The sequence below is a fragment of the Acartia tonsa genome, chromosome 2 (assembly GCF_053477335.1).
Source record: "Acartia tonsa isolate MP-2025a chromosome 2, ASM5347733v1, whole genome shotgun sequence".
In the NCBI taxonomy this organism is placed as follows: domain Eukaryota; kingdom Metazoa; phylum Arthropoda; class Copepoda; order Calanoida; family Acartiidae; genus Acartia; species Acartia tonsa.
Window position 1 is genome coordinate 38,669,038 of NC_137261.1, and position 23,400 is coordinate 38,692,437.

General features: G+C 31.1%; 1 protein-coding gene and 1 long non-coding RNA gene across 3 annotated transcripts in view; one reads left to right on the plus strand and one right to left on the minus strand.

The window, feature by feature from the left end:
- Nucleotides 1–9,899, minus strand: part of LOC145311767 (uncharacterized) — a 10,633-nt gene extending 734 nt beyond the window's left edge. Inside the window, exons 1-10 of one of the 2 annotated variants that reach the window (XM_080150754.1) lie at nt 9,825–9,899; nt 8,884–8,981; nt 8,346–8,459; nt 7,607–7,708; nt 7,042–7,211; nt 4,715–4,773; nt 4,159–4,254; nt 3,601–3,663; nt 3,277–3,364; nt 2,712–2,864 (exon numbers count right to left, since the gene is read on the minus strand). In XM_080150754.1, the coding sequence (XP_080006880.1) occupies nt 2,712–2,864; nt 3,277–3,364; nt 3,601–3,663; nt 4,159–4,254; nt 4,715–4,773; nt 7,042–7,211; nt 7,607–7,708; nt 8,346–8,459; nt 8,884–8,981; nt 9,825–9,869 (988 nt within the window). In that variant the 5' untranslated portion in view covers nt 9,870–9,899. Of the gene's footprint in view, nt 1–2,711; nt 2,865–3,276; nt 3,365–3,600; nt 3,664–4,158; nt 4,255–4,714; nt 4,774–7,041; nt 7,218–7,606; nt 7,709–8,345; nt 8,460–8,883; nt 8,982–9,824 lie in introns of both variants that reach the window. The other variant, XM_080150752.1, reaches the window with a different exon arrangement.
- On the plus strand, nt 2,305–2,610 carry LOC145312796 (uncharacterized). Its single transcript, XR_013877126.1, has 2 exons — nt 2,305–2,372; nt 2,570–2,610. It is a non-coding gene; the product is annotated as an uncharacterized LOC145312796 (long non-coding RNA).
- Nucleotides 9,900–23,400: the final 13,501 nt, after the last annotated feature.

Genomic DNA, 23,400 nt, shown 5'->3' on the forward strand with positions numbered 1-23,400 from the left:
GTTGTTTATGTTTTGGTCTCTCCATGTTACTTTTGAATGATATGTGTGTGGATAAAGATTTCGGAGAATTGAGTCGGGCCTATCATTGTTCTCATAGTGCGTGAATAACCCTAGTATGCCAGGTGCTTTAACCATAAGAACTTCAGGTAGATTTTTCTTCATTTATAAATAATTGTATGGCGTATAGGACGGATTTATTAAGTTTAAAGGCTTTAGCCAGCTACACGTGAAACTTTATTATGATTCAAATATTATGTTTTAGTAATTTTTATGTGCTTATATTTATGCATTTAACAATGGTCTATAAACCAAATAATTTTCCTTTAAAGCCAAAGTACCCAAAGATCTTTAACCAAAAGAAAAAAAGATTTTTTTTAGTGCTCAAAGTTTTAAGTTAACGTATAATATTTATTCTGTTTATTAATTGATCTTGTAATTTCAGGACTTTGAAATAGTATGTGTCAATAAATCTATACTCAAACCTGCTGTTGAAACTTGATGGTTCCTGGTGTTGGGGGTTTTGTCCGTAAGACTAAGATCTCTAGAACTTCCCGCAAATTCGGAAGTCACACTTAACCAAAGTGTCATGGTTAAGACATATATGAAAAAGAATTATTTCATTTCTGATGTACGGACACGCCAGCCTAATATATAGAATAGCTAAGCTATTAAAGGACGCCTGCAAGAAATAACACGCTTTAACTGATGAAAGACTGCCACAAGAAGACCCAATACCCCAAATTTAAAGCCTTCAGCTTCAATAACAAAAAAGTTCTAGGCATTTCAAAATAGCATTTTATGTACAATGGAATTTTTGAAAGATTTCCAATGCTCATAAAAGAAAAAACAATATTAAATTACGTTGCCTAGACATAAAATTATAACCTTATTTTTGTCAGAAACTTAGATTGCCTGTAACTGATTACATTTTTACAATAAAAACACTACATTTCATAGTCAAAATCTATGAAAAAAATTCGATTTAAATTGCATTTTTAAACGAAAATCATAGCGGAAACAAAGGGGTAAACTAATACAAGCTTAGCTGTGATTGGATGTTAAGCTGATTCAGCCTTCTGATTGGCTACAGTACATTCGGTACAACGCAAGTAAAACTTATTTTTTTTTAATGATTTTGACTATAAAAATGGGTATTTTTATTGTAAAAATATAATTAGTTACTGGAAACCTAAATTTATGACAAAAATAAGCTTATAATTTTGTTTCTAGGCCACGTAGTTTAATTTCAAAGTTTTCAACATGAGCATTGCAATTCTTTCAAAATTTTTATTGTACATAAAATGTCATTTTAAAATGCCTAGAACTTTTTTGTTATAGAAGCTGAAGGCTTCAAATTTGGGGTATTTGGTCTACTTGTGGCAGTCTTTCAGCAGTTAAAGCGTGGTATATCTTGCAGGCTTCCTTTAAAAGATAAGAATCATGGAAAGAAAATTAGGTAGCGGGTTTCTTCGTATTTTCAGAGTAGCTTTTGATATGTTATTTTAGGTTTGATACATGTTAATTATTGTCCCCAGGGTTACAAAACAGAACCCGCAAGGTCTAGAATTAGGATAAAAGCTACTGTGAAAATACGACGAAACCCGCTACTCCGTTTTCTTTTTATGGGTACAAAAGAGCACGCAATTTAGGAGATCACTTGATCCGTGCTAAATTGTATCCCATCCATAGGTATGAAATGAGAAATAGAAATGGTTTCTTTAAATGTAGTAAACGAGATATTGGTTGTGATTTGTGTAACCATAGTCAAAACATAACAGAACATGTTGCTAGTCATTCAAAAAAGAAATATCCCATAAAATCTAAAATTAAATGCTCTGATAGTTATATTATTTATTCAATTCAATGTAAAAAATGTGATATGCAATATGTAGGCCAAACTACGACACCTGTGTGTAGACGCTTTAACAGCCACTCATGGGATATCATAAATAAAAAGAATGAGAAACCTGTACCAAAGCATTTTAACAGTAGAAACCACTCTCATTCAGATATGATTTTTACACCTTTTGAAAAATTAAATAAAAAAGATAAAACTTTATTAGATGTTCGTGAAAAATATTGGATTTTAGAAAAAAATACTGTAATCTTTGGATTAAACAGAAATTATTAATTGCCAGTTGCAACCTTAAATTTTTTTGTACCTCCTTTTTTTGTCTTTATTATATATAACATTTTTGTAATAGTTGTTTAACCCTTTAAACAGATGATTTTCAACAACCACCCAAATTTTGACCATTTTGACCGCCTGTATTGTTATCAAACTAATTTTCCCCCAAAAAACTCATTCTATTCTTGACAATGCACGAAGATACTGCTAAATTTTATGTGAAAAAATGTATATAAATAACCATGTAAGTTGTTTTATTTTATAGAATTTTTTTATTACATATTTTAAATTTACATAGTCCTGTTGTTACTACGCTTTTTGTTGATATAATTGTCCTTGTTTCTTTAAATTTTGACCATTTTGCTAAAATGATTTGTTATGTTATTGTGTATATAACCATTTCTTATACTTTTTTGTGAAAAAAATTTAATATTTTTTTAGACCCTGATGATGTTTATGCCAATAAACGAAAAATTTCGGTGCCTGATGTGTTGATTTTTATCCTTGTTGGGGAATAGAATAGTTGGTGCGCGTCCTTTTTATGAATATAATATTTTTATGATCCGAAGATAATATTATTTACCTGCCGGTGTCTGAGGAGACATAGATGAGGAGGTGAAGAGAGGGTGTGAGGATGATATGGGGTGGTGGGAGGATGGGTGTCCAGTTAGAGGGTGGGGTAAACTTGTTGGGGGGGATGCTGACAGAGACATTGAGGGGTCTGAGGGAGATGTCACTAGAAAATTAAATAGATATTATCAATTGTTGTTTAATAATTTTAAATCAAAACAAACAAATATCAGTAAAAAAATCGTAGATCATTAAATAGACGGACCTGGGGAAATATTTTAAAGGCGATGCTCATTTCATAAATTATACACAAAATTTACTATCATTTTATTTACTTAAAAGTGAGTTTTAGAGTAAATGCATATTTATTAAATTTTAAAAGAATATCTTTCACAGAGAAAAATTCATGATTCTCAGTTGGAACTGATGGACAAATTGTGTTATGAAGTAGCTTCTCTATTATCAAAAACCAATCAAATCATAATAAGGAAACATTGAGGTTTAAAAACAAATGTAGAGTAAGTAAGGGAAAACTTTGAATAATATACCTTGGGTCAAAAGTGTAAATAAAATTTCACCTGAAGGTTTCAAATGATGATTTTGTTGAAGGAACAAGGGTACAGGGTGTGCTGGTAAGTTTCTACTAGTTCCAGCTAGGTTAGCAGCCTAAATATATTTGTGCTTATATTATGGAATAAGGGTACAGGGTGTCCTGATAATTTTTATTGATCCATTCCGTTTTTCTTATTATCTTATTAATAGGTTAGCAGGGTATAAAATACTTATTATGAAAACACTTTTAAGGAATAATATTGTATTTATTTTTTATACGTATTTTAAAAAGTATGCAATGAACTCTTTGGTGTATCTTAGACTTAAACAAAGCATTTGACTTTATTTACCTCCATGTCAGCAGCAAGTTGTCTCTTCCATTTATTTCTTCTATTTTGAAACCATATTTTTACCTAAATCATATTTTAATTTAATTATTGTATATGTGATAGCCAACTAAATTTTAGACATTTTTATAACTCTTAGCATTTTTTTCTATATTTTACCAACCTTGTCCACCTATCCTTTCTTATCTATCTAAAGTCTTTATACTCTTGAACTATCCAATCATAATATTTATCCATCTATCTAGGTTATAATACGTGTTAGAAATTGTTTAACCTGTACCATCTATTCTCTAATCCTTCCAATCTATATTTTTATATCTATCTATTAACCTGGGTTTTAGTATCAATATTCTCTCTAATCCTACTCTTTACCTGGGTTTAGCAATTTGTAAAGAAGCGGTTAGCCTGGTATCTTTCCTTTATTCAAACTATTTACTTGGGTTTCAGGAATCTGTTAGCCTGTTTCATTATTAATCTTGCCTTTAATTCAACTCTTTACCTGGGTTACAGGAATCTGTTAGAATGGTCCAATACTAATTTTCCTTTTATCCAACTCTTTACCTGAGTTTCAGTAAGGTGTAGAGAAGCGGCTAGTCCTGCTCTTTCAGAACTGGAAAGGTAACGCTTCAGGTCAAAGGTTGATTCAAGCTGGAATACCTAAAATTATTGTTAAATTAAGTTGCTGATTGTATTTATACATTGTAAAAAAAGCATGATATGTTTTTATGGCTTATTATAGGTCTTACAAGGTAATTCAGTCAGTGTTTGAAAGGCTATCCTATAATCTAATGTAGTAAGTTTTTTTTCTTCTGAAGCAGCATATCTCAGAAATTATTTGTTCGAATGGGTTGTAATTTTCATGGAAGCCTTGGGGTGGTTTCAGGCTTTTTTCTCTTACATCTTAGACCTTACCTAGAGGCTATGGGCAAAGCAACAAGTAGGTCATGCACTACTCAACCAATAAGAATGTTTGATTAAGCACTCAAAAAACTGGGGAAACTATTTGACGTACAACATGTAGCTTCATGATATAAATACTTTTAGATTTGGCTTGTCAGATTGGAAATAGGAAAAATTTTCTGTGCTAAATCCCATTCCCTGCAATTACTGTTTGTACCTGACTTCTGGAAAATACTGTTCTTGTTTTCTTCTTTCTCCTACGCTCATCATCATCTCCTAGAAAATAAGAATATTTTCAACTCTTTGTGCTAAACTCAAGAATAATCCTCCCCCTCACTGGTATTTAATTTCATGATAAATAGTACAATGTCTGTTCGTCCGTACGAGGGGTACTGCTAATATATCGAAGAAAAAATAATGAGCCAAAGTGCCTATAAATAAGAAGCAACAATGCTTTTTAATATTGTTCTAAGGAAACTAAAAATATGTGGATGTGGTTGATATCAGGGAGATGGGGGGACATTGGGCTGGTTATTCCACTAATTCTCAAAGTTTATAATATTTTTTTCTTATTCGGAAGATAATTAAAGTCCCTCCACAGATTATGACGTCATACGACAGAATAACCAAAGAGAGGCCAGTATACACTGTAATGGACCAATGGTAAAATTTATGCTGGCCTCTTATTGGTTATTCTATCGTATGACGTCATAATCTGTGGAGGGACTTTAATCATCTTCTCTTATTCGTTGTCTTCACAACTTTGTGGACTTTTATTTAATTTTAATTGGTTGATTCATTCAATTGAATATTTCAGCAACAAATTGTAATCTACAGAAAGCTAATTTTGTTTACCATCACACAGTGGGATCTTTTGCCAAAAAACGGGACATTAAGAGTAGACAAAAGTAAACTTCAATAAATAAGCTTGTATTTGAAGAAATGATGTAATTTTTTTTGCTTTAGCCAGGGAAGACCTTAAATTTTGCCCCTGTTAACTTCTAATGTGCATTTGGTAAGTAGGTCTGGCGGTTTTGGAGGAGCGAAGCTACCCTATTTTTTAAAAATCTATAAACCTTGATAACTTTAGTTAGGATAGGAATATTTTAACAAAATCAACGTCTATGTAAATATTTCTTCAATGCAAACAATGTTTGTGAACATGAATATAGCGTCAGGTGCACCCAGTTCGAGTCCCGGCATTTTTAGGTAGGTCCAGTATAAGTAAAATAGGACACTTATAAGGCATGTTTTTAAATGTTTTTTTTACAGATATAAACAACAATAACATAATTTTTAAAACACTTTTGATTTTGTGTTAATACCTTTATTCTAAGTCTAGCTATCTTCATTTAAAGTTTATATAAGAATATAAACATAATTACTAATATTATATTCTCTCTCAAACTTGTATTTCTCTCACTCTCTCTGATGCGTATATAATGTTTTTGCAATATTATAATTAATCTCCAAATTTGAATTTCCACTGGACCAAAACCAGTTAGAAATACAAATTTTTTTAGAACACATGAAATTTAGCAAATTTAATTGCTAAAATAAAAGTATTTATAAGTCATCTTTATTTAACGACTCCTTTATCCCTTAAATGTCCATTAAAACCGCGAGAACGGCAAAAATCGTTAAAAATCACGCCAACGGCGGCAAATAACGGCGAAACGGTTCGCCAGAGGCAAATGATGCATAAGTCAAGAAAGTTCCGCCTCAAAAAGTTAGAAAACATTGTAGAGATGACTTTGGGCTCTAAAATGACTCCTTCCCCCTCTAACGAGGGAAAATTTCAAATTAACAAGAACGAAATTGTTCAAATCCCGCAATGTAAAATGCTCAATTACTCAAAAACGGACAAGAGGCCCCAGGTTGTGAAAACTGTTTAATACACAATACATATTGTATATTGATATTATTATTGCAAAACCCGGGGCCTCCTGTCCGTTTTTGGGTAAAATGGAGTAAACTGATTTTTTGGGGTTAAAAATCTTAATATTTTTGGTGAAATTTTCTCACAAAATGTCAATTTACACCACCAAAAAAATATCTTTTTAAAATTTTTCTTTAATTAGACATTGGTACAGGTATCTGAAAAGTACCTCAATCAAAAATTATTTTCATAAGATGAACATAAATGTATTTTTTGTTGCTTTGAAAAAATTGTGTAAAAAAATCTGGAAAATCATCAAAACTGAAAAGAAATTTTTCACTACCTTTTTTAAAAATGGCATAAATCCGCCAAAAATGAATATTTTTTAAAAATTTCTTTTCTAACTGTCTACTTACAGCCATTATTAATTCCTAGGATAGATAAAAGTCGATTTTAAATTTTTTGGATGTACCGATTTTTTTCAAAAGATCCCACTGTGCATCATTGGGCATTTACATCAATTTATCAGCCATTGTCTTATCCATTTAGTTGCCTTGGTGAATATGCATTAACATATTTTTCAAGTCAATGCACTGACGACCCTACTTATGAAAAACATCACTTAATTTTCTTCAGATTATCTAGCAGGAAATTCATTGTTTTACCTTTATCATCGTCATCAGATAATTCCTCTTTCTTGTCCATACCCGTACCACACAGAGCCACGGGGCGGTGGATACCAAACAGAGGTGGTCGTGGGGGTGCTTGTAACCCCCCAGCCCCAGGTACACCCCCAATACCCCCAACAAGACGTTGCAGCAACGGCAGATCAAGTCTGTTCCTTAAAATTCACATTAGAAAGATAAACATTTAAACATAAGATAATAGTAAAACTTTCCTACTTTTAGGTTTGTCCGTACAAAAATATAAATAACTCTGATGCTTAATTTAGGATTATCTAAATCACTCTTTTAATCATGGAAATGTCAGGTGGAATGATAGATCCTATTTATTTAATATCCAATTACTATAATGATGTTACAAACATCTTTAAAACTGGGAATTTAACAATAAGTTAGATAATGATTTTCATGCATTTATACTTTTTATTTAAGGTGTTATTCTTGTTCACACATAATAGTGCAGCTACTCAAGAAATAATAAAATTGCAACTTGATTCTCTTCAAGAATTTTTGGAAATGAAAATATGAAAAGATTATTTGTGTGTACCTGTCTGCCAGGGGAAAACCAGGAGAAAGTCCTGTGTAGAGACTGGACAGGAGAAGAGGCCTCGTGTCAAATAAACTGTAAGGGGGGTAGGGAGCTCCATTCCTGAAAAAAATGAGCTTCATATTTTATTTTAGATAAAACCTAAAGGGTTAAATTGGTATACTTTAGCCATATATTCTTATAATTAGGGAAAATAACTACCATGATTATTACCATTTTTTCTTTCTTTGTTTTGCACTAATTAATATTAATTGATTTACACTAAGGGAACAATCAAACAATCCTAAGAATAAAATGAATACAATAAATCTATAAGCATATATCAAATGTTACGAAATACACAAAAGTTTGAGTTTTTTTTTTATTGTTAATGGCCGAAAAAATTCCATTTCAAATGTCATTCAGATACTATTACAGCGTTAGATCAAACAACCAAGGATGACTAAGGGAAGCTAATCACACATTTTATGTCCAGACACCCCAGCGGGAATTAGGTTAAGACTCTATGATTGCATAACCTTTTTCTGAAAGTTAAAACTGTAATGGTTGAACTTGTTTTTTTTTGCTAATGCATTCTCCATACTCTCAACATTAATCGCGACTCTTACATAGCAGCAGTAGGAACCAATGCAATGTCTTTGGTTAAGGCAAAATTTGAATCTATCACCTCCCAGACTACGAGTGGATGTGCTACATGTTATGCTACAGTCTCGGGTAATAATACGATTAAATTACTTACCAATTAGTAACAATAGGTCTTGCTATGGTAGGACTCTCTCCTCTTTCCTCTCCTTCTCTGTCTTCAGCAATAAAGTCTGAGTCATTGTCATCTCCAAGTCTTTGGGCTACTTCCCTGGAAAAGGTTATATTAAAGCCTTAGATTTTCAAATTGATTGAATTGAAAATTTTAACAGTTTTCTTTCTAAAGAAAGATGGAGACAATCATATTTACTTTGTTATTTTCTGTATTTCTTTATTAGATTAATCTAGATAAGGTTTAAATTCAAATTAAGTAAAATATCATCAGATTGAGCTAGTAGACTGTAAATTAGACCACTAGATCCTAGCAAGGTAGATATTTCTAGAGATATCTTCGTAAAATTTCTAATCTTCGTAAATCTTCTACTTTAAAATTGCGGTGGATTTATAAACCATGTCATATAATGGCAAACTGTCTATTGTTTAAAACTTTTTACGCATTAAACCAATGTTAAGTTTAAGTGTGTGCTTGGTTGATGCCGATCCCGGATTCAAATTTCGTTTAATTAAATGTTTACCTAGCAGAAAGAATGCTTTGTATTGAAAACTTTAATAAATTTGATTTTAGTTGTGAGCTTGTTGTTGATCTGACAACATCGTCGTCTTCACTCTCCTCCTAAACAATACAATTTGTCACAATTTATGCATTTAATTTTGTTCATCTGGCAACCATGGCAACCATGGATTATACATAGCAACCATGTGCTCTAAGAAAAACAACCTTGTAAAAAAAACACATCCAAGTCCATAAATGTGTCGGTGTTTATCTGGCAACCATATTATATAAGAGGAAAAGAAATATGTCACAACAATAGCAATTTATGGCAACCGTGTGAACCCAAATATAAAATATGTTACTTCTCATACAAATTAATCCGACAACCTTGTAATTGTAAATAAAATTAATATTTCACAATAAGAAATAAAATTGAAAGACTTCGGTAAAAGCACAAACTGATTATTCCACCTAATTCTAGAAACTGCTCTTTACACAAAAGGAAAATAATATTTAAAATGTTTGAATCTGAGGGGTTTAACCAAACGGGGAGTATACCAGAGGTGCCCTACTACGTGTTCTTTGCTGATAAATTTGCGATTAAAAATAAATCAAATTATTCAAAGAAAAAACTTTTTTGTGTATACTTATATTTAGCTTTTTCGAATTTAAGCCATATATATATTATTTTGCAAAATTAATAAAGTTATTTTTGTTTGCTATTAATTAAAATAAAATATGTTCAAATTAAAACACTTTATGAACATAAAGAGAAAGAATACAAAAAGTTTTGATGATTTAGCACATAACTAAAATATCTAATTAGAAAAATAAAAAATAAATCTTCTTTCAAATTTTTGCCTATTTTTAAGATTTTATTCATAGTTACATTTTATTATTTTTAATTGACCCAAAAACCATTATAAATTATCAAATAAAATTAGTTTTCTGAGTATGTTTTACCTTAATATAAGTCTTAGTAGGATGGTCTTCCTCGGAATCTGACATTTTATTATAGTCTTAAAATAAAAGAAAAAATTAAGAAAAAATTAAATAAATTAGCAGCAGCTTTTTGTTGAACAAGGATTAATAAATCAAAATATATTTAATATAGGTAATATCTTTTTAAAAATATAAATAATATCAGTGCATTTTTTTCTCATTGAACAAATATGCATTTAGGTTTTGTCAACTAATGTTAAAATTCACTAAAATATTTTTTTTATTTCTCATATTATGCATTTATTATATTCACTTATTAAGATAATAACTAAATCCATGTCACATTTTATAATTTGTAAAGTGTTCTTGCTGCGCTTTAAATACAGACTAAGAAGAATAAAAGAATAGGTTAGGTTAGGTAGGTATGGCAGAAGTGGCGACAAAATTAAACAAGGACAGCAGGGGTGGTAAGGTGGGGGGGGGGGGGGGAGCAGCTTTGTGTCCTCTCAATTATCTCAACATAACTTCTCATTCCTGAATCCTGGCATACAACAATTCTTTTAACATTAATATTTTTATTAATTTTCACAAACTTTTTTTTTACCTTGAAGAAAAATATATCAATTTATCAAATTAACTAAAAATGATAAGGTATAAGTTTCAGTAGGATAATAATCCCCTCAGAAGCTCCAATACAAATTAAAAGAAAATAAATTTTGAGGGCTATTTTGTGTATTTGTGCAACCACTTGGCTTAACCATTCAATTAGCGCGCCAAATCTTATTGGAGGATGCGGGGAATTGCTTGGCGTCATTTTGGCAGGGCCGCTATCTCTCTTCCCGTATACATTCCCTTCCACAGTCAATACACCCCTCCATATTCTAATAGCTTTGCTACTAACATATATGTTCATACAAAACAGAAAATTTTAATTTATTAATTACTATATTAAATATTTTGATGTAAAACTTGTTTTTCAAAGCTTTTAAATTGTGGGTCCATTGTGTTAGGTGATTCTCCTGAAAATTACTTCAACTAAATTATACAAATATTCCGGAAATAATTAAATAATAATTATTTAAAATATATTAAAAAAATATTTCAAATAATTGTTGATTTTTGTCGCTAGACTGGGAAAAATGGCGTTTTCCTAATTTGATAAAACATGTTTTTTTTCGTTTTATGATAATTGCCAAAATATATAAAATCCGAACATTTAAGAGATATTTTCGAAAATAATTATTTGTTCAAGAAAAATCTTTGCTCTTTTGAATAAACACCGCTAATGTGATACAGAGTCGAGTATAAAGGGAATACTAAACACTAAAAGTTGCGCGCACTCTGCCCTTACCAGGTCTACCATTGGTTAAGGATTTAGGGAAGAGTTGTTCTCATTGGTTAAAAAGAAAATAGTTTAAATCCCCCCCCCCCCACTACTTTGATCATCGTTTTCTGTATAGTCCCCCCTTGGGAATTTAAAGAACTCTACGATTGAAAATTATCTTTATAATATTTTTTTACTAAAAAATTTAATGGAAACAAACATGTTTCTCGCATCTAAAGGGTATTTCTTTCATTTTAAATTTTCCTACGTTTTGTCCCAAATCAAAATTTCCAAAAAGTCATATATAGTGATTTATTTACACAACCTTCCGGAAATTGTTTACTTAAATTAAATTATAAAGCAACACAAGTTGTTTTAGAGATCTTATATTACTCAAGTACCGTGGTCATTTAAAATTTTGAATAAGTACACACCTTTTAAAGCAAAGAAGTATAATAGAAGAGGATAATATGTATTTAGGAAAGAGGTGTAGTGTATGTATACATATAACGTATAATAATGTATTTCATGTAAATATAAAAGATTTAGGGTTAATTCCTAATCTAATGACATACCACCTTCTTATATTTACATTAGATACAATATATAATAGAGGTAATTAGAGTTTTGAATACTAAGGATTGGATATTATCATCAACGTCATAAAATGATTTTGTAGTTTTTGTTGTTAAATCTAGGGCATGGCAGACCTGGTTTCCCACTGCTGGGCTAAACCACAAAAAAACCAAAACAATTTATATATTTACCTCCGTGGCACCGTTATTTTCCGACAAAGATACGATAAATATGTAAATGGAATACAGCATTAGAGGTTCGGAAAGCTTTACAAAGTGTCTCAAAAAATTAACCACGTGGCATCATTAAAATGAGGAATTATCCATATCTGTTTAGGGGTTTTTCTTTCCCATCCCTTATTTTTATTACGTCACATAGTTAATTTTTTTAGACACTTTGTAAAGCTTCAGGTTCGGTAGGGTTAAATACTCTGATTTACTTATTTACATACTAAAAGTATAATTTTCATTATACAATTTACAGATAACTTCATGTTATCGAATATTTAAAATTATTTTTGGAAACATTATTTTAGTAAAACATGGTCAAAAAGGATTAGGTAAGCATCTCCTGTGTACAAAGAGACACCAATCTAACTACCAAGGATCTTGGACAAAGTAGCTTCGGACAAAGTAGCTTCATGACAAAGTAGCCTCATAAGGAAAGTAGCCTCCACTGTTAATAAAGGTCATGGCCGCAGCGCTCGGCCCCCTGGCTACTTTCCTTATGAGGCTACTTTGTCCTGAAGCTACTTTGTCCGAAGCTACTTTGTCCAGGATCCACTTCCGCTTCCTGACTGTCTTACTAGCGGCTCCGTACCTACAGGCAACTAGGGCCAACTATTACTAAACCAGAAGAAGAGTTTTGAGTGGGCGATTTCTCTTTGAAAGTTGGAAGTACAAACCCACAAACAAATTAATAAAAACCTTTCCTAACCTATAAAAAGAGCTACTCTAAAGGAAACCCATATTAGTCCAGCAGTTAGCGAACTCTTAATGTCTCTAACACAGACAGAAACAAAAATGTTACTTTAAAACTTGCATTTAATCTTCAATTTTCCAATATTCAACTAGCTTAGTTATATGGCTCACACAGATGTATTGAAAATCCACTCTAATGTATTAATCTTTTCCTGTATCCCATCCCTTGAATATTAACAAACAAAGATCTTTTAAAGGTCTATATAATATAAACATTTTGATTTTGAATATCTTTCTGAGTGAGATATGATACTCTTGATTGCGAATCTACTATTTGGTTTAGAAATAAAATTAAAACCTATAGATCTCTTTCATTAAAACATTGAAAATATGTTCAAAACTCTATGTATGTTGTCATACTTGTTTTTATTTTCAGTATACTTTGGTTAATCCTATTAATTACTTCCCAAATATTAGAAATATTGCGAAGCCATATTAAGTTAAAAAGTTATGATTGTTTCATTTAATGCTTCATTCATATATACATTTATACTATATATTACAAGTGGAAACATATCTGTCCTTTTGTTCCTTAAGATCTCGCAACATTTTAGGTAATATAATTAACTATTGTATATAACATGATTTTAAAAAAATTTCTAAGGTACTCTTAACACTAGTAAATACGGGGCGGGGGGAAGGTGACGCCTACCTCTCTTATTTTTTGGTCTAGATTTTTTCTTTTCAACATCAAAACCCAAAAAATAACTTTTTACGTTGGGCAAGTTCTAGTATATATTGCAAAAATGGTTTTAAATATCTATTTTATATATATCTTTATCCGTTTTTCTGTCCATCTGAGTAACCCTATGTGAAAAGTGGAAACAACACAAAACTTTTCTTAAATTTATGTCTACAAGGAGCCTACTTAAAGGATTCTATGTAAAAAATGGAAACTTTAATAAGTCCTTAAGCTCAACTAGAAGATGAGTAAATAGGAATAAAAAAAGGTTTTTATTCCCCCCCCCCCCCTCTGTTAGTCTGGTCTTTCTGGTTAAGAAATCTTTACTTTTAAGCATGATGTAAGCAAACATTTGTAAAGAAATTTTTATTATCATACATAAAAACATTATATTCATTATCACTATTACAACAATATAATAATCAGCATTTGTCTAATTACAACTAGTATCTCTCTTTTAAAACCATTATCTAATTATATATGTATCTATGTGTTAATCTATCTATCTTTGTGTCTATCCACCAAATAATAGCTGATAAATCTGTTCAAACATCTTTCTTAATATTATTCCCATTATCTCTCTCTCTCTCTCTCTCTCTCTCTCTCTCTCTCTCTCTCTCTCTCTCTCTCTCTCTCTTTCTTTCTATTTCTTCATTAAGTGTCCAATCTTTGTGACTGAAATCAAAAGTGCTTTAATAGAATTATTAGAACAGTTTTTTTTCAGACGTGTTTACTTATTTATCGCATTGTATTATTTTCAGCTTTCGGCGTACATTGAAAATAAAAATTATAAGATTTTTAAACCAGTTTTGTAACAAAACTGCTTTTAATTCAAAATTCTTATTTTAATATTCTTGGAAAATTGTCTGTAATCCGCAAAGAAGATAAAGTATAGAATAGAATCCAGGTAGAAGATTCTGCCTGGCTAGCCTGAAATAAAATTGGAACATTTGAAAGACTAAAACGGCTATAAGTCTGTTAGTAAATAACATGAGCTGGATCTTTAAAACCGTAGCCGTTGCCGTAGTCGTGGTCAGAGTTACAGCCACCAACCTAATAGCGATCTTTAAATCATATTAACCACGCATTGCCGTGGCCACAAAAAAAAATGCGATCTTTAAATCATATTGGCAACGCGTTATCGTAGTCGTAGCGTGGTTAACCACGCTAAAAGTGACCACAGTCCGTTAGTGTGGCTAAAGCGTTGCTAAAGCCACAGCCATGACTACGGCCACGGCTACAGCCACGCCAACGGTTACACATTTAAAGATCCAGCTATGATTTCAGTAATTATTCAAAAAAAATATTCAAAATAAATTCTTATTGCAATAATTTACTAAAAACCTTGTAGCCAAGCTTCCATCTTTCTCTTCCCTATTCACAATAGATTAAAAATGAATTTGATGTGCATTTTAAGCCTTAAAAAATTTAATTATGTAAGAAAATTTACAAAAAATATTGGTCTCGGTATTTATATTATAAAACTAGGTTGCACTCTTATGTATGTTTTTAAACAGCTGATTTATACATGATAGCAACTACATCCATACATTAACTTGTGGTAGGGGGGGAGGGGGAAGAGGGGGCTGTACCCATTTAGCTGACCCTTGAAAGTTACAAAAGTGGTCAATCGTACTTACCAAAATTAAAACAACATGAAGTTAAGTGACTTTTTATCTTTGTCTAAACTGACCAAGCAGCTATTGCTGTTTCACTTCAATAAGAGGTTTGTATCAGAGGTGTCAGTCTTAATCAGATACTTTTGTTTAAGGGTAAAGAATTACCTCCTGAATTTATAGACTTATTCTAATTTGTTCTAAATTCAAGCGTGTCACACTACAATACTTAAATTTTAATCATGAAGATCAATTAACTTTTTAACAGTATATATTAGATTTTGATACAAATTAAATTTTGTCCAACTAGTCATTGTGATTTGTACTTCAGCATTATTGTCTTTCCTGCACAAGTCAAAGATTCCTTCAAATTTCACAGAAATTTTTAGGGTTTTCACTTCTATCCTCCTTATTCTATGGTAATCCGATTCTATACATGAGTTTTTAGTAAGGCTGAGAACCAGTTCTAATCCAGCAGATACTTATCGGTTTCGAAGCCATGCTGAAAAATATTTTACAAACTCAAGGGAAACATAAAAATATACCGGCTTTAGGTAAAATGAAATTGCAATAGCGGTTAGATTTTTAAATTTTAAGCCTTATTGCAGGTTTTAAAGAGCATCCCCCTACTGTTGAGTTCATTTAACACCAACCATATTTGTGCTATAAACAGATACAGATCAATCTTCTCTGTATTCATTAGGGACAAACTGGTAGGACAATGAAAAATTATTTATTCTCCCCCTACGCGAAGATTGTAAATAATATTATGATAGGGATTTTATCAAAAAATTTCATACGATTAAGGTTTTAAAAATTCAAACAAGCAAACTACACCCTATTTGTGTATTAATAAGTTCTAATTATATTCTCTATTATCCTATCCCTGTATCTCTGATATACACACTATTTGTGTTTTAATAAATTCTAATTATATTTTCTATTATCATATCCCTGTATCTCTGATATACACACTATTTGTGTATTAATAAGTTCTAATTATATTTTCTATTAGCATATCCCTGTATCTCTGATATACACACTATTTGTGTATTAATAAGTTCTAATTATATTTTCTATTATCCTATCCCTGTATCTCTGATATACACACTATTTGTGTATTAATAAGTTCTAATAATATTTTCTATTATCCTATCCCTGTATCTCTGATATACACACTATTTGTGTATTAATAAGTTCTAATTATAATTTCTATTATCCTATCCCTGTATCTCTGATATACACACTATTTGTGTATTAATAAGTTCTAATAATATTTTCTATTATCCTATCCCTGTATCTCTGATATACACACTATTTGTGTATTAATAAGTTCTAATAATATTTTCTATTATCCTATCCCTGTATCTCTGATATACACACTATTTGTGTATTAATAAGTTCTAATTATAATTTCTATTATCCTATCCCTGTATCTCTGATATACACACTATTTGTGTATTAATAAGTTCTAATTATAATTTCTATTATCCTATCCCTGTATCTCTGATATACACACTATTTGTGTATTAATAAGTTCTAATTATAATTTCTATTATCCTATCCCTGTATCTCTGATATACACACTATTTGTGTATTAATAAGTTCTAATTATATTTTCTATTAGCATATCCCTGTATCTCTGATATACACACTATTTGTGTTTTAATAAGTTCTAATTATATTTTCTATTATCCTATCCCTGTATCTCTGATATACACACCATTTGTGTTTTAATAAGTTCTAAGTATATTTTCCCCATCAAAGGTTTTCTAAGGACTAAACAATAGGGTTGAGATGGTTTCTTGATGATTCAATTTCAACGGGAAAGAAAACGGGAGGCATAAAAATAGTTTGTATAAAATGCAGGAAAAAGAAAAAGCAAGAGAAAAGAGGAAAAGCAATCAAATGTTGGAATATTATAAAGTTGAAATTCAAAAATGAGAGAGAAAGAATGACATAGAAAAAAGACCAAAAGAAAAGAAGATAATCTAAAAAGAAAGAAAGAATCAAAATAAAAGATAGATATATTATAATTTAAACCCGAATGAAATAATTTCCCCAACCCTAAAAGGGAGTATACATATAGATATGATATTATGACTAGGGATGAGTCCCAAGGGTACATAGCTGTACATCAGGGTACAGCCCACTATAAACATATGGACAAAAAGTTCATCCGCCAATTACACAAAACTATAAATTAGCTAAAGACAAATATTTTTGCTTAAAAATTTCGTTGTTAATATCTCTGAAACAAAGTGGAAAAGATACTGTTAATCAAATGAAAAAGTAATATCGAATATCAAAGGGTCTTTCTGCTACTATTATGAAATCTTTGGGAAAAAGACTTCAAATTTTTTTAGCAGTTTTGAGAAACAACCACGTTTACTAACCAAGGGGCAAACCATACTTAGAACGGAATCAATAGAAAGATTTTAAAACAATATGTTCTGTTTGGACTATGTATTCATTCTTTAAGTGAATTGAGCATCTGGGAATACAAAAATAGAATAATGAATAGATCATAATGAAATTATGAAAAGCATTAGTAAAATATTTAAAAGCAATTAAATATTATTGAAATAGGGATATTAGTATATAGTAAGCGCTGCCAAAGAAAAGGGAAAAGAAGATTGTGAGGAAGATAGAATAAATATAGAAATAGAATAAAAGGAACAAAAAATCTTTAAACTTTTTTATGAATACTAGCAGCTACACGCCTAGAGAACCTCTGAAATATAAAAAAATATAGCTGGGTTGGGGGATTGTTATTTTTTTAAGGGGCGATTTCTCTTGGGAGAGTGATTGTACCCTCCCAAAAATGCTTAAGAACATTTTATAAAAAGAATCATTTCGGTTAGTAAAATCCTTTCGTACAGACAGACAGACATAGGCATTTTGTTACTTTTATGTAAGGATTATCTAAATTTCATATAAAACTGTTTAACATTCCAAGTGAGATTTTTGAATTAATGATGAAGCCATAGCAATAACAAAATGATTGATAATTCTATTCAGTTATTAAAATCAATAAATAAGAATAAACAAATACAAATTAATTATAAATTTTAGTTGCAATTAAGTTAGAAAAGGATGTTTTTTTGGGGGGCAGTGGATAGTGAGATCTTTTGGTACAGGCACACTTAGACAAACACAGACATAGACATTAGCTGCTAATGAATCTATGTGTGATTTGAACAAAACAAACAAAAATTCTTAAATTCTTAAAACAAAAAAGAAAGAAAAGAAACTGTTTTTGTTGAATAGTAAAGATATTTTTAAATTATATATGTAAAGGATACAAGAGCATTTATATCCAACTGAAGCGCAATAACACAATATCTTACAAAGGTTAGCTCCATGGTTGGATGTTGGATGTAGTCGCCTAAAATTTTAGTGAGGCAAAATTATCCCCTCTAAATTTTAAGTGAGCCTCACTGATTTTAGTTAGGCAAACTGATTTTAGTGACGCAATTTTTTTAAATAATTCAAGTCAGGTCAACACTGCACCTGTTTACGGACTAAGGCCTTCCCCTACTCGAATTATTGTGGTGATACGACAGACAAAGCAGTAGTAGGTATCTTTTTTTTAATAGTAACCTTTAAACAGCTTATCATTCGTGAATAAGGATTAAGTTCTCGATTGGTAAACATTGAAGAAAAAAAACACTTATTGGCACTCTTTTAAGAAATATCAGAGATGTTAACTGCGTTAATGTTAGATTACCAGAAAAAGTAAAAAAAACTTCCTCTTATATCCTCATTCAACCAAAAAGTAGAGTAAAACTAAATTAAAGACGTACGGCCATACCCAGTTAAAAAAAGTAGTTATGCTAGTAATAACTAGAAACAGATATGGCTTCAAATCTTCAAATCGGATATAAGTAAATACTATTAGAATGCTTAAGGTGTTAACGCACTACGGAAATATTTTTTTATTATTAGCAACTTTATTGTAAGTAGCGCAGCTATAATAAGAATGTTTAAACTGATAATTGACGTTTAAAAATCTGTTTTTTTATTGGGTGAATGTACTCAACTTTTTTTTATTATTTCAATGTTGTTTTGTAAGAAAACCTAATTTTTTTATATAGGTATGTAAGCAGTTTTTATAAGATATTTCCCTCTGAACATATAATAAGAATTACAGAATTACTTAGACGTATTGTTAAAAACTTAAAATTTATGACAAAATATTGTAGTCTTTATAAATGGCTTTTCTACAATTGGACCTTAATAATATTTCTATCCAACCATAGATCAATAAATGGATTGATTTTTAAAAGCGAAGCTTTTCTATAATTAGGGTCGGTCCGTCCGTGCGTCCGTCCGTAACGGATAGCTTTTTTTCGTTAATTTAGGCATGTTAGAATTGTCCTATCGATTTTAAACTTTGCATGGTGATTCCTGTAGTAGTTAGGTACGATTTATTAAGCGTAACAACTCTATAATCATTACCAGAATGTCCGTACGTCCATTTTAAACATGTTGATCTATTTTTGGTATACAGATTCCTGGGACAACAAAGTAAAATATTATAAGCGAAGCAACTCTATAATCAAGTCCTAAAAATGTAAGTATGTTCATAAACATTATTCTGTATCAAGCAGTTTTTTTTAACAAATTTACTTACAATTTTGATTCGACTCTTATTCTGATTATTCAGTTCTGACACTATACAAATGTTAATGTCCGTTCGTCCTACCATTTCAGTGCTTCGCTTTTATGGATGTTGTCATCCTTGTTTAGGTGTACTTACAAAAAAGGCACAGTGATTAAATAATGTAGATAGCATGGCGCCTTATTTAAGGCCTTTTTTTAACAACCATGCCTAATAAAATTAATTCACGCATAAATTCTGTCAATATTCCAAAAAGAGTGACGTACGAACATTCCAAAATTGTAGGGAAAAAAAACAAATTTATTTGGTAATATAGAAACACCATTATTGTAATGATATTTGAGATTAATAATAGAAGACATTGACTATTTAGTATTTACGGATTAATTAACATTGTAATAATACAAGTGTTCGTACATTACAACTACTTATACTATGTACTCATTAACCCTGTATTTATGTGATTTCTGAAATTTAAGTCATTTTACATTACTGAGGATTAGATATTTTGTAATGTTACTATCCAAGCAAGTACAGGTGGGCAGCAAAACTTATTAGTTGAGAAAAAGTATATTTTTACGATTTTTGTCTAAGCTTACTCCCCTCCCCCCCCCCCCCTATATTTCTGTGGGAGGAGGGAAAACCTACATTTTAGGTCTGAAATGTTAAAAGTTAACTGATTGAAAATGTAACTTAGGGCATTGAACAATCGCTCTAAGCGCCAAGTTTTTTGAGAGTTTCATGTCGTCCTAGCCTTTAACAAAGTATTAAAAGTTAATATACTAATTAAATATCCCATAGAATTATAACGACAATCCAAAGAAAATTAATTAGATTCGAGGCCAAATTTGAAAAAAAATTATATGTACGTTGCTTCTTTTATAGATGAGCCTATTTTGCTAATCACATACCTATAATTTTGCTTAAACATAGAAACACTGTATTATATTCTCATAAGAGATTATAAGGATTAAAAATGAAAATCCAACATTAACTTTGGAATAAAATCCTGTCTGAAAAATAACAGGATATGATTGCTTGATCACAAAGATCGAGGAACGGTTTATGCCTAGCTTTCTTTATTCTTGAATTTGACCTTACTTAACCATAAGAGAAACTCATGAGAGTAGAAATGAAGGAGAGTTGGACCGCATACTATATTTCCGAAATTTTGCAACAAATCTATGAAAAATTTAGTTTAGACTTAAATTGATGTTCTGTTTATTAAGTTCTGACACTCTACAAGAGTTATCATTCGTTCGCCCTTCCTTCTGATTTTAAAACTTCGCTTTTATAGATGTTGTCAACCTTGTTTTTTTTTAATAAAATAATTTTTTACTGCATGATGTACCATTAACAAATTGGGGTGCTATTTTCTTTTGGACAATGGACGGACAAATACCGTACTTCTTTGTATTATAGGTAGAGTAATTTAAAAAAAAATAGTAGTATGTTATTTTTACTATTATTATAAATTTATTTTGTGGTAAAATCTCTTTTCAAAAAGTGTGATTATATGTATGTATTTTTATGTAATTAATATTAATGAATATAATAATACTTAAAAAGTTAAGTTGTAATATATACATACTGTGTAGGAACATAGATTAAAATCCATTAAATAAAGTAGCTGGATGTGTGTATGTAGAGAAAAATATATACAACTAATAATCTGATTGTTCTTCAATGTTCAAGAAATTAGTTTTTCACGGGTTTTGGTCATTTTCGGTGTTAAGGATGAGCCAACCACACTAAGAAAAAGGCCCATAAAAAATATAGCATTATTCCTTCTTTGAATTTTCTATTCCGCTATGATTATACAGGTACAACTTTTTTGGCCACTAATTCAAGACTTGAGGACAAAGATAATTAAAGGACTGGTTGTTTGATAGTTGTTAGGTAAGGTCTTTGGAAAGCGATGGCAGCTAACAACTAACAGGCATTTTAAAAAGTTTTCATTGAAGTGCCTTGTCAAGCACAGACTCTCCCCTTCTTATTTTGGAAATAATAAAAAAAAATAAGATAGTGAGTAGTTAATCGATTGTTTGTTTATAATTTTAGGTCAGATTTGTTTCAGTTAAATCTGGGTTTAGGCAGTGCAGGCATCAACCCTCTCTCTCCCTATGCCTCTCCAGAGGTTAGGCATAGGAAAAACTACCACCCAGTGTACTCTATTTTATTTTTAAACAAGGATGACAACATCCATAAAAGCGAAGCTCTGAAACGGTAGGACAAGCGGACAGTACATTAAAACTTGTATAATGTCAGAACTGAATAATCAGAATGTAAATATAAACGAGTCAAAGCAAAATTATAAGTAAATTTGTTGAAAAACTGCTTGATACAGGATGTTTATGGACATACTTACATTTTTAGGACTTGATTATAGAGTTGCTTCGCTTATAATATTGTACTCTGTTGTCCCAGGAATCAGTATACAAAAAATCAGACCAATCGAATAATAAGGTAAAAATGTAAAAAAAATCAACATGTTATGGTAATGATTTTAGAGCTGCTACGCTTTCTAACTCGTACCTAACTTCTACAGGAATCACAATGCAACGTTTAAAATCGATAGGACAATTCTAACATGCCTAAGTTAACGAAAAAAGCTATTCGTTACGGACGTACGGACGAAGGAACGTACGGACGGACCGACCATAATCATAGAAAAGCTTCGCTTTTAAAAATAGGTTGAGGGCCGACAGCACTAGTTATTTTCAGGCTGAATACAAAACCCCATCCAAGATTGAATATTATAACTTAGCTGAGAAACCTAGCAAGTAAATCCTGAGTTAAAATTACTTTTGTCCAAGCATTCAAAATACACATGGAAGGATTATATTTAGTGGCCCGAAATTTTTAACCACTTTTTATTTGATTCTCACAGAGAATTTTTTAAACTTAACCCTTACAGATCGGGCCCCAATTCCCACCTTAATAGATCGGGGGGGGGGTCATATTGACCCCCCCCCTCTATCTCGGCTCCTGTTACAGATAAAGACGTAAAATTTTTTTCTGGTGGTTCATGTGTATTTTTAGAGAAAATTACTTTTTCTAGTCATAGCAGTCAGGCCGCTCCTTAGCCGCTTTTTAGCGGCCAGCCGCTAAATTTTAAAACAGCTGTAGAGCGGCCAATTTTGCAGCTAGGATGACCAAATTTTAGGACGAACTTTTATTTTTCATAACAAAAAAAATACTTTTTCTGATCATCGCCGAAAAACGGCAAATAACGGAAACCGCCATTTTCGGCGGTTACGGCGGTAAAACGGCGGTTGGCGCCGCCAATTAATATTTTATCTGTTTATTGTTGCTCAAGGATTTACCAAAAAAATTTATAGGTCTCTAGGTGTAATAGAAGCCACGATATTCATGATATATGTCTGTAGTAAAAGCCGGACAAAAATCGGTCATAATGTCGGTCAAACGGTCATAACACCACTTTTCTCAGAAGGTCATTGATGTCTAAGTATTCATCAAAAAAATTTTAGGTTTCTACCTTATACACAAAAGTCATAATGTAGAAATTAAGATTGATTTAGAATTTTTTCTAATTTTGGTGCTACCCAACCGACTTTGACCGGACGCCACGACCGACACAGACCAGATATCCTTATAAGATCAACTCTTGCCGACGTATAATTACTAAACTTAAAAAGTCATGAAGTCACAACTCTCTATCTTACCTACAAAAAAAATGGCATTGAAAAAACTAGAGGGGGGGGTCAATATGACCCCCCCCCCCGATCTGTAAGGGTTAAAGTTTCTTTCCATACATTTAACATAGAAATAGAA